Below are 11918 nucleotides of genomic sequence, written 5' to 3'. Positions count from 1 at the left end.
AAGGAGGCCACATCTGAGGAAAACTTGGAAAGTAATCAAAAATGCTTTTCCTCTTTGTTTAGTCATTTTAAATCAGAATTCACTTGCGATCTTGCATTTGAATTATGGGAAGAAAGTCTCCCCCTTGTATCTAATCACATGAACACTATAACATCTGTGTAACAAATAACTTATGGACTTTTCTTACTGCTGTTACTATGGGTGTAGAGCCTGTATTAGTAGTGGGACTGGATGTCCTGGCTTGTGAAAGCAGTTCTTGTATGTTTTATGGAGCATAAATCCCACGGAAAGACTACATTTACTCAATTTGGCTCTGGGAGTTGAGAGGGTTGGAGTGGCTTTGGGCCTGGAAATAAGGGGGACAAAGTGCTGGGAGAAACGCAGCTGTTGATGGCGCCAAATGCAGACTGGCAACAGTTTACAACTTAAATTAGTGTTGGCTCTGACAGCTGATGCTAAGAATGGAGAGACTGAAAGAGAACCAAAGAAGGAGCTAATTTTATGTCAGAATGCTTCTTTTAACAGCAATATTTCCAAAGTAGTCGCAAGGAGCAAATTCACAAAACGTTGGATCCTTTTTAGAGAATAACTGGGTCACTTACAGCAGCAGCTATTAGCATGTCCACACTCAGAGTCTATGTTGAGAGGGGGAGGGCTTTGGAGGGTAAAAGGGACAGAGGGGTTGTATTTTTATAAACCATGTGTTCCCCTGCACGTCTGACAGTGATAAAGTAGAAAGGCTCCCAGAGCAGAACTGGTGTGCCTTTCAAAGACAAAAGAAAGTGACGCAGACTCCACCAAGGGGCTCAAATGGACACAAAGAGCAAAGAAGAGGAGAACACTTTAATTCAAAAACTACTTAAGGTCTCATCAGGAGGACAAATGGACATGGATTTAAAGACTGAAAACTCCTCAAATGGCTTCTCAACACAGATCAACTTGGAGAAGTTGCAAAAGATGGCTGCAGAGCTGATACTGCTGGGAAAATTCCTCGTGAGACTCCTGAATGCTGCTCTGGTGTTTGTAACAAACTTGCTGGCCAGGATGTTAGGGAGCAAGCTGGTGAGAGGACACTTCCACCTGATGCTGTCTGCGTTGCTGCTGTTTGGTCCTGTGCTCAGCCTCTGGGTGCCAAGGTACAGCATCTTCGCCAACAGCAACAACTACCTGTACAGGTATGGTTGTGATTCTGCTTTTAAATGGAAATGTCATATGTGAGAGTACACTACTGCTGGAAACTGATAAAGTGGCCGCATGATTTTCAGTTAGATCTGCATGCTTCTTTAAAACTTGTCATGAAGGGGTCTCATTATGACCCCAAAGGTCATTTAACTCACCTGGTTGAAAGACAGTTACATTTTAGAGCTAAACTTACACTTTACACAAACAAAAATTAAGTGGGTAGTCATGAATATGTCTAATGTCCAAACAGACTTACACGGGTATGACATAAGTACATAAGTTAAGTCATTGTACGTAAATAGTTAATAAATCGATGTATTGTGTCATCTTTATCATTCTTGGTGTGAAATTATGTTAACTTTTAAAACAAGTTTTCACACATTCTTTGTCCTGAAGTGGACAGTTTAATTTACGAGCAGTAGGATACATCCTTTCTCATTCAGTACAAAGGGTTTTGCTTCTACAGCCTTTTTCAGACTGGCATGAAAATTAGCTTATTAGCTAATGCTAACAAATTCTGCCAGACTCCTTTTTACCTGTGCCACTCGTACGTCATGAATTAGCATTTAGCATTATCCTAACCTGAGGCCCATTCAGTAAAGGTTAATATATTGTAATATTTAAAAGTTAATATATTGTAATATTTAAAAGTGAATAAATTACCATAAAGCTATTTGTTATTTGAGAATTCAAGCCAATCTCCTTCACCACCGTTCATCCTTTGCTAGAACAAATTTAAGTGGATTTAATATACTCTACCTTATAAACCTCCAGTAGATCCGATTTGGAAGAGGCACAAATATATGACTTTTTACTGCATGGTTGTATTGTATTTTGAGGATTTATAGTGACTTTTCATGGGATTTCTGTTCTCTCACAGGAAGTTCTTGAAGTCTACTTGGGGCTGGACCTGCATCTTCTCAGGTTCCTTCATCCTTCTCCTCTCCATCTCAGCCCGTCACCCCCGCTCCCTCCTCCTGCGCCACCTCTCCCGGATCGTTGTGGTAGGGCTGCTCTTGTGTGTCTGTCACCGTCTCCTCGCCCTGCTGGAGGACGCATCAGGAACATGTTATGAACCTTTGAAAGGCTCCTCGGTACAGCTGCTCCTGCATGAAGACTGCACAAAGCTCTCCTGCCTCAGAGCCAACATGGTGTGGAGAGGTTACGAAGTGTCCCAGGACGTCCTCATCGTCTGCTTGTGTTGCCTGCTGCTTGTGGAGGAAATGTCTGTCTTTGGTCCTTACCTTGCTCAAACAAAGATGTCGCCAGGAGCCCCTTTGAGGTTAATCTTCCTTCTGTGTGTAGTCCTTCTCTCTCTATGGATGTTCCTGCTTCTGTGTTTGCTTGCACACTTCCCAAAGTTCCCGGCCCAGCATCTAGGAGGAGCTCTGGGCTACCTGGGATGGAGGGGCCTCTATCAGGGGTGGTACAGACTCAAACCCAGCTGGGGCTGTCCTGCTTTGCCGGGAGAGGGGCTTTTTACCACCACGGACATCCACAAACAGCCTCAGTAGTTTGAAAAGCATTAATAGATCATGTTTTAGGGACATGACAGACCTTTAAAGCTCAGGCTCAAGTCAAAATGGCTTCCGTTTAGGGTTGTCAGAGATGAAACACCAAATAACTCTTGGCACCATATCAATAGGCAAATGACTTATTAGGCCTGGTGATAATTTTTGCATTCACAGGAAATTGTGCCATTAGTCCTGAATGCTTGTATTCTGCACCCTTAGCATAGAGTATGATGCAAAAAAAGACTTTAAACTAAATTGATAGGTACAAGGGTTTTTAAGTCACATGGTAAAAAAACAAAACGTACTTTCTAAACCCTATAATTGTTTTTGGTTCCATTATATTTGTGTTGCTGCCTGTCTTGTCCAGGTCTTTCTTTAAAAAGAGATTCTTGATCGCAATTGGACTCCTGATTAAATAAAATAAGAAAATGTAGGTCAATGTTTGTGTGAAACCAGAGTTCAAATTCCCATTCGGACAAACATGAGAGCAGACAAAGTATCGGAATATGTTGCTTTATTTTGTAATCTGAACCAAAAGGGAGGCACAATGAAAAAAAGAAGACATTTTTGTCAGAGCGGGTGTAATGTTACTTGAGTGTCACACAACACTGGTTGCATCTTGTTAGAGAAGCCTGGGAGTGTGCTGCAGTCTCAGTAGATGAGAGCCTTTCCGTCTCCTCTGGGCTTCTTAATCTTGTCATAGTTCTTGTTAATGATGTCGAACAGCACAGCCTGCAGAGGGAGATACAGCGAGACACATCAGTGGAAATGGTGCGCGAGAAAGAAGATATTAGAAAGATGGACGACGTGTGAGAGAGACAGAAAGGTCAGAGGCAGTAATAAAAAGAGAGGGAGACGATCAGATCCAGAGCTATAATCACGTCAAACAGCTCCTTTCATCATCACCTGTACCGCCTTGTTCATTAACAGCATCAAACACAGGAGGACAATAGCCAGAGGAAGGAGACAAACACTGATTAATGGATTCGGGATGGAGCACCAATCAATTTTACGAAAGCACAGCAATTAGTTTAATTACCCTCCTATTAAGAAGGAACGGATTCCATTTAGCCGCCGGGACAAGACTGGAATATTTTATAGATTGCGGGTAGTTTTATATTTAAAGTGCAGAGCGTGATGACAACAGATGGAATATTAACGTTGATAAATGTGATTTACAATATTCAGATGACACGGACCGTAATGACGTCAAATGATCAACAGTTGCTTTTTTAATGCAATTTTCTATCTGATCCATTTCCAGATTTCTCTACACTGACAAATATATTAAACGGAGTCTTACATATGTGTTGCGGATGTCCAGGACTGCAAGGCGGAGCTCACAGTACTGATACCGATCCAGCTCATGGACCAGCTGTCTGTAGTCTCCCTGCAGCAGAGAGCACAAGACAGAGTTTATAAGCAGAAACACACGGAACATGGCTCATCCAGGAATGTGTTTGACAAATGACACACAGAAGCACAAATACATGTTTCTTAAACCACTCTGACAACAGACTAAAATAGATACTGACCACGTGGTTTTGTTTGGAGGCTTTGGCCACAGCATCACCTCTCTCACTGTAATATCTAATTTAGAGCAGAAAGAAAAGTTTATAACATTCATAAACAGGCCTAAACATCTTTTAAATCACTTAATGTTCCCAGTAATTGTTCAAACATTTAAAAATGGTGATATCTAATTGTGATTGAAGCAAATCTGTAACATGCGGATCAGTGGCCACTGCAGCTAAAAGTGACAGTTATGGGAGAGTGCTAAATACTAGTTTGGCGTTTAGCTAAAATGCTAAGCTAACACATCCACACCGATAAAACAATATATTTGTGTGACTGTACTTTTTCTTTATCATTTTAATAAATAAAAATGGTCAACCAAAAGTGACATACTGCATGTGTGGGCTCTTACTTTGAAATCTGAGTTTGGAATGCTTCGATCTTGGTGCGTGTGTTGGTCAGCAGCTCGAATACTTTCTCCTGTTGGAAAAATATATATATAAAACCTAGTCGACACATTTCACTAGAGAAACTAGTAAACCAAATGCCAAATATTCTAGTGCTCTAACAAATCCTCCTTGTTTACCCACCTGTACAGCCACTCCAAAGTTGTTTCCATCTTCAATCTTAGGGATCTGGAGCTGCACCCACATGGACACCTGCCCAGGAAAATCTGATTAGTTTTAGTATTTAATGCAGTATACAAGTTTGGGATGAAGGCAGCCAAAACAATTACAACCCAACACTACTTTATAAATGTGTTTGGCATGAAATCATGCACCCAGAGGCATATTCCTTATATATGCTATGCACTAGAGAAGTAAAGGCTACACTACATTTGGGAATAATTACTTCTTGTTATAAAATCTAGCTAAAACACTAAATAAGAGACTGACCGTGTTGAGCTTCTCCTTCAGAGTCTGGACCTGAGGCTTCACCTCCTGCAGGAGACTCTCCACCTTCTCGTTGCTGCAGATGGGACCACAAGGAGGCCCTGGAGGACAAAACATCCCAAAATATTGCTTTATTATTCACAATACAAGATCAATCAGGTTCAATAAGGCGTCACTTGGTGTGCTTTCTAAGATTTTTTATTTACATGCATATAAAATGTCTTGAAAAACAAATACCAATCAATTATATCTTGCAGGGATTGTTTTGTAGCTAATGTATTCATAAATATTTCATGTTTTTAAATTCCCTTTTATAATGGTTTACCTCTTGCAATGAGGTTTGTGAAATTAAACTTTTGAAATCGCAATGCTGACATTCTCTTTATATTACCACTTTCCCCTTTTATAAAAAAAAAATTCATATACAGAAAACTGCAATTGAAGAGGGATAAAAAAAACAAAAAACAGACCGTTTAATACTGATAGTGTTGCAAAGTGTTCTACATCCACTGCAGTATGCTGATTTATGACATCGTCCTCATGCCTACCTGAATCCTCGTCCTCTTTATCGCCGTCCTTGTCTTTCTTCCCCTCTTTGGCCTCTTTCTGCAACATGAGAACAGGAGGCAGCAGGTCAAAGAGTTTTCAGTGCCTATTCATCTCTTAGACAGCTCTTCCACATGCTTTTTTTACATGGCTAAATGAAGATGTCAACGTTTTTTCTTTGTCTAAGAAATTTAACCTAGTTCCATCAGTCCCTGCTCCGTGCACAAAGCTTCTGAACGCACCCCAACAGCCAGGTTTGTTCCCAGAGCGGCTGTATAATCCCAATTATTATTTCAAGCCAGTTTTCCCCAAATAAAACTACTGAGATTGGCAGCGCTGCGCCCTCCTCTTAATCCAAGTGTGAATTGTGACAGCTGCTAAAATAAAAAGGAGAGCATACATAAGGGATATAAATAATAAAGGGTCATTTTACTGAGTGATTTTTCTGCTTTCCTCTTAAAGTCAATGATCATTGTATGCTGCATACAGCACATTCAGTATACTTGTAAGAACTATATTTAATGTCATTCCAATAAAAAAATTGAAGCTTTTTTGATGCCAGATAAAAAAAAAGCATATCAGGTCAATTTAGATTTTTAAATATCACCCACTCTCTTCTGGATTCTGAAGCAGTCCTTGGTTAGGCACAGCAATTGTAACCATAGTAACACGCAATTCAGACATATTATAAAACACTAAATATAAATCCTTGACAGAGGATCCCGGTCGACTGGCTTTATGCAGCGCCCAAGGAGAAATGTGATGGTTAGGAAACTAAAACACTTAACTAAGACTACCTATTATGAAGCCTATGACACTAATTTACTACAGAACTGGTGTCTACTTCCCATTCATCCTCTAAAAAAACCCTGAAGTGCTCTTAATTAAGCATTACACTGATAATTGGTCACACTTTCTGCCTTCTAAAACAAAGAAATCTCTTGTATGCCTTAAAGTATTTTGGCTTCTTCCAATCAGCATGCTTCCTTTATTGGAGTGGCATAATATTTTTAGACAGCCTCAATGCTTCGTGAAGTGGGACAGACCTCCTCTTTCTTCTTGCGTTTGGCCTCCTCTTTGGCTAGGTCTGGGATCGGGATGTCCAGCGGAGCCTTCAGAGACGCCAGGTCATCACAGCTGAGGAAAGTCTGATAGAAAAACATAAATGTTTTGTTACATCTTTTAGGGATTGAATTACCCTTTCATATGTCAAGTGCTCTTTCAGCTCAGGATCAGCCGAAAGACACTAAGCTATAAAAAGTTCTATTGTTGAGAAAAAAGAACAGGAAGCAGGCTGCAAAATCAATCCAGCCACTCACTCCAAAATCCCCTTCAGGGCCCAGTACTGGAAAATAAATACGTACTTTTAATCAAGTGCTGGACTTAATAGGATTTTTCATGCAATATTCTTACTTTAAATGTAGTATTTATACACTACTGTGTTTGTACTTTTACTTCATAAAAGGATCCGAATACTAGACTACGATATGGCTAATAGAGTCACATATACCTTCAGCAGCATCTGCAGCTCTTCAATCTTCTGAGGGAAAAACTTGTAAACCAGCTCTTCTGCCTGTTAATTAAAAAACCAAAACAAATGTGGTTCATAGACTCAAAACGTTTCTTATATAATGTGACAAACATATGTATGGGACAGCTGCTAGAGGTTTCTGACCATAATATACATTACCTCTTTGGTGAGCTTCTGGCAGAAGTCATCCACCTGCACGTGAAGAGATTATAGGTTCAATTGAGGGATTAACGATTATATTTAAACACACAGTATCTAGTCAAACCTGTATGTCTAGTTATCAGAACAAACATTTAACTGAACACCTGAGACAGACAGGCAGACAGACAGACACTTTGAAGAGAAAGGGGTTGATACCATCATGCTAGCAGACATACGAGCTCACCTGTTTCTTCGACTCGACACGAATACCCACAGCAGCCATTTCGTCTCTGTGGATGAAAAATGAGTTAATACGTTTATAAAAGCGTTTAAATTTGAACAAACTGTAATCAAGAACAATAACTGTGTGTAATTTAATGCCGTGCACGACACGATCCAATACTCACAGTTACTCAGCAGAAAAAGCGAAAATGAAAGTAAGTTTAGACAGTTCCTGACTTTCCCTTGGATATAAAAACAACTGTTGCATTGTGGGACTTGTAGTTTTTAGCAAGCGTTTAATTTCTCATAAAGTGCCATGAGAAACATCCTAGATAGCCTGAAGGAACACACTCACAAAATGGTTACGATTTGTTTTAATCACGAGTATAATCAATAATATACATTTGCTAAATAATATATATTATTTAGAATGACTGCATATAATCATTATATTATACGTTGTAAATACATACTTCTAGAAAATAAAGAGACTTTTTTTAGAAAATACATATTTTTCAACTGCAACCACAAAAAGCAATACATTTTTGAAAAGTATTTGCTTGGGTAATGTGTACTAAGACCACTAAGACCTGTGCTTTGACACACACACCAACAAACTGCGTATGGCGTATGTTGTGTATCCGCTATGAGATCTAATTGTGTCCGCTAGGTGGTGCTGTTGTTCTAAATGGAGTAAATCAAAGTATTTTGAAATATAGGTAATTTTTAATATCACCAGAGCAAAGGTGAAGTTAAAGGTCAAATGTGATGTGTCTTTTTAGTGAATTCAAACAATATACTTATATAAAAGGGTGTGTGGACCAGTCTATATGACACAAACAAAATTCTGTTAAATATATTACAAGTGATTCAACTGTGAAATTGAGTGAAGCTTTTCTCTTTTAGTGGGATTTTAAGTATTTAAAGCCCCATTTGATTCAAAAAAGCATTAATAGCCTACTAAAAGTTATATTAAGACACATATTCTCTGGTCTTTGCAATCCAAGCAGCACGAAAGCACTACTTTATCTCAGTATTGATCACTTAAATCCTGAGGCCAAAGTGTATCTGCTGTTGTGAGCAGATCTGCTGTATGGTAGGGTCTTTCATCACGAGCTGTTTGGACACAAAGCACGTCAGAGCCTCCCATTGTAAACACAATCAGTGTTCTCTGCACTCTAACATGCCATCATTATGCCAAATACACTCTGTGATACCAGACTTTGATATCACATCAGGAGATTAAAAGAAACGCTGCATTAATTGAATCACTTGTTTTTGTGTCTGATCATTTCCTTTTACAGACTCTCTTTATCTGGCCTTCAAACATCTGTAGAGCGTAGTATCACACAGTGGGACTGGGACGTGATCAACTATTCAAAGTTGGATCCAAAGGGCAAAGGGTGCACGTGTTTACAGTGCCATTAGTTATTGATTCTGTGATTTGATTGAGTGAGTGATTACAACTCAGTGCAGTGGTGTGTTATTCGGTTCAGAGAGGCTGTTGAGAAATACTGTGGACAAAGGTTGTTTATCTTAACCAAAGTGGAGCAGGGAGAACTTGAGGATATGTGACTAAGTCTGTAAATAATGTCTTTGTACAGCGTTCACACATCCCCCTCCACAGATACAAACACATTATATTAACTCAATGCATTGTGACATTATAAATTGGTGAGGTTTCTAAAACTCAGCACCCAAGGGTGTCTTAAATGCCGCAACGTTAAATGATTTAAGCATGTTGCAGCATTTCTGAATGATCTCTTTCATAAAACCCTGAAATGCAGTTGTGGCTGTATGGCATGTATGCATTCATTCGTTGTGTGTGTGTGGCTGCTGACTCGGCAGGCCCTATCAGAGGACATGAGAAATGAAGGCTGAAGTTTAACCAGTCATGTTGTATCGCTCGTTATCTCATTTCTACTGTAAATTCTTCTGTCCAGTCCCCACCCCCTTTCTTCTTCCCTACTCACAGTTTGTTTCTGTGTGACCCCCTCCCCCAGCTGCCAGATAGAGAGAAACATTAACAGGAAACTCACCATTTAAAACCTAATCGCCCTGCTCTGTTAGTATAAAAAAGGCTTATCCATGTTGTAAAAGTGATAATTTCAATATTCTCCTTGAGGGTTTACTAGAAACCCACAGAGGGACACTTCACAGCCTCTAATGGTAAGGCAGAACAGCATGAAATTTGAGCTCAGTAGTTAAAATGATGATGTAACATGATGTCAAATTTCACAAAGATTAAGTTTAGTTTTTGAGGAGGGAAGAAGGGGAGAAGTTAGGAAGAAGAAGAAGTTGGTTTTGTCAGGTTGATTTTTTTTAAATAAGCTTTTTGCAAAAGTAACCCCTGTTGGGGAAATATTTTCCAAGGCCCATAACTTTGACCCAGTTTATCAGTTTAAACTGTCCTGACTGAGCACACGCACCTGTAACCTTGGCTGCTGTGCTCTCAGTGTTTTGACTCCCTGTTCCTGCCTGTTGGCGTCAGCTGATAGAGGTACTATGGTTCTATCTTGTTGTGCACAATGTTGATTATTCTCTCAGAACTAGCTAAATACATGGGTCTGGGGTAGAGTTCTTCGGAATTGGTTTGGCATCTCAACTGTGTGGTCAGATCGTGGCCCATGAGGACATGTCTTGTGAATTTTCCGTCCGAAGCTCCAAATAAACCGTCAGTGTTTGCCATCAAAGCTCCAGATCTCCTCGTGTCTCTCTGAGTCCTGCTTCCAATACCTTCAGAAGTTTTCCCCACAACCCCTGGAGCTAAAACAATGACTGCCTCTAGCTTCTCAAATGTGAGGTTGTGCTGCATTTCTTGATATTCCACGAAAAACTGTTTGAAGCATCTAATTGTTTTTTTCAGACAGTCCAGCAAACAGGCAACTATGGGATATTTTGTCAGGGACACTTTTCGCTAATCGGTTAATCATTAAGCAGTTAATTAAAAAAAAATTAGATAATAGAAATATACCTACGATAAAGATATACACTGCAACTTCAGACTCAGCTTTTTGGTACTTGCATAATTTATATCAGACTAAAAAGTCTGATATGTGTTAACTGTATACTGTTGCGAGAAAAATGAAAAATAATACAATAACGTCATTTTGCTTGCATTCTGGAACTTGACATTTACATTTAGTCTCCCATTGGATTATTGTTGTAACTCTGCATTAAAGGTGAAATCCACTGATGTTACAGATTCAGTTTGGTACATTTCTCAGGATTGTAGTTTTGTAGTTGTGCAAATCTTTTGTGGCTCTGAAGGGAGATTTATAAAGAAATTGGAGAAAAATAATCCAGATATTATCATCAGGGTTTTGGATTTGGCTCAGAAAGCTAAACAGAAAGCCACAAACCTATAAAAGATCCAAATTGATTCCGGGAAATAAATGTCTTAATATCTTGTCGTTCCCTGCTTCAATGTCCCTTTTTTCTCATCTGTGTCTTATTAATTCACCAACTTTATGACAATGCAGGAAAATATAGTTAACAATAGATGACAATTTCCAACTCATCTATTGAACATAGAAAAGAAAAACACAGAGAAAAGTAAAGTGGGCTATTTCAGTAACAATAAGAGAAACAATTATAAGTAATGGGATTAAGTGACATAAAATACAATGTGCAGGATATACAAAAACATATCATCATTTGAGGAGTGACGTGTACAGACAAAAGGACATTTGGTTGTGAATGAATATTGCAAGAAACATTTACTAAGTTTGATGGGCTACTCACTTGTTGCCTATTGTAGCTGAATATAGCTTACCACCATTGTAACTTTTGCAATTAAATGTATACAAGCATTGGTTTCATTTTGTAACCTGAAACCTATTATTCACGTAAAGCTTTTATAAAAGGGGGTTTCACATGGACACTCGGTGAGATCTATTTCCGCACCCCTGCTCGTATTTCCGCTGTTTCTCTGTTTTGCGGCGGCGGTGCAGGAACTACAAAAACTTGCGTCAGCCGGGAGGGGCAAGCAGCTCAGAGCTCTGAAGAGGACAAACACATGGACACAATCCTGCGAAGAAGTAAACTACATTATATTTTAATTAGGAAGAAGGAAGCCCTCCTCTTTTAAAGATCAGTCCGCGGCCCTTTGTCACTTTCTAAAGCAGCGTGAGGCGTTTAGGGACCCTCGGAGAAGTAGTTTGCACAGTGACCGTGCATCAGCAGCAGGACGGGATACAGTGATCACATCAAGGTGCATCCGTGTGAATGTCCACGTTGAACAAAGTGCAAGGTTCCCTCTCAGCTCAGATATGAGCAGCGACCAGCTCTAGACACCAAGCTCCCAACTTTTACTCCGCAGCTCACTTCAATGTGCCTTTTTACACATTTATTTTTTATAAGCTAAGTCATATT

General features: G+C 39.5%; 2 protein-coding genes across 3 annotated transcripts; one reads left to right on the top strand and one right to left on the bottom strand.

Moving 5' to 3' along the window:
* The first annotated feature begins 636 nt into the window (after window positions 1-636).
* Window positions 637-4589, top strand: LOC117543599 (fat storage-inducing transmembrane protein 1). Of its 2 annotated transcripts, none has more exons than XM_034211962.1 (2): window positions 637-1136; window positions 2063-4589. In XM_034211962.1, exons 1-2 carry the CDS (start codon window positions 811-813, stop codon window positions 2694-2696), a joined length of 960 nt encoding a protein of 319 aa, XP_034067853.1. In that variant the 5' UTR covers window positions 637-810; the 3' UTR covers window positions 2697-4589. The 2 variants fall into 2 exon arrangements, with proteins under 2 accessions (XP_034067853.1, XP_034067852.1); XM_034211961.1 differs by having other exon boundaries at window positions 643-1175.
* Window positions 3194-7885, bottom strand: psme1 (proteasome activator subunit 1). Its single transcript, XM_034211963.1, has 12 exons — window positions 7730-7885; window positions 7567-7612; window positions 7341-7373; window positions 7161-7223; window positions 6697-6798; window positions 5653-5710; window positions 5108-5205; window positions 4802-4870; window positions 4624-4691; window positions 4232-4286; window positions 4000-4086; window positions 3194-3428 (listed from the first exon to the last, which is right to left on the bottom strand). Exons 2-12 carry the CDS (start codon window positions 7603-7605, stop codon window positions 3348-3350), a joined length of 753 nt encoding a protein of 250 aa, XP_034067854.1. The 5' UTR covers window positions 7606-7612; window positions 7730-7885; the 3' UTR covers window positions 3194-3347.
* Window positions 7886-11918: the final 4033 nt, after the last annotated feature.

This window comes from Gymnodraco acuticeps, unplaced genomic scaffold (genome assembly GCF_902827175.1).
Source record: "Gymnodraco acuticeps unplaced genomic scaffold, fGymAcu1.1, whole genome shotgun sequence".
Taxonomy (NCBI): Eukaryota; Metazoa; Chordata; class Actinopteri; order Perciformes; family Bathydraconidae; genus Gymnodraco; species Gymnodraco acuticeps.
The sequence above is the reverse complement of the archived record's forward strand: the minus strand, read 5'-3'. Positions and strand labels throughout refer to the sequence as shown.

What these genes read in the sequence shown, in the direction of transcription:
- LOC117543599 (XM_034211961.1), top strand. Translation starts at nt 811, where the DNA reads ATGGACACAAAGAGCAAAGAAGAGGAGAACACTTTAATTCAAAAACTA. An exon ending in AGCAACAACTACCTGTACAG is followed by an intron (nt 1,176 to 2,062) that starts GTATGGTTGTGA and finishes GTTCTCTCACAG; the next exon opens with GAAGTTCTTGAAGTCTACTT.
- psme1 (XM_034211963.1), bottom strand. Translation starts at nt 7,605, where the DNA reads ATGGCTGCTGTGGGTATTCGTGTCGAGTCGAAGAAACAG. An exon ending in AGCTGCAGATGCTGCTGAAG is followed by an intron (nt 6,799 to 7,160) that starts GTATATGTGACT and finishes TTTTTCTATCAG; the next exon opens with ACTTTCCTCAGCTGTGATGA. An exon ending in TTCCAAACTCAGATTTCAAA is followed by an intron (nt 4,287 to 4,623) that starts GTAAGAGCCCAC and finishes GCTCTAAATTAG; the next exon opens with ATATTACAGTGAGAGAGGTG.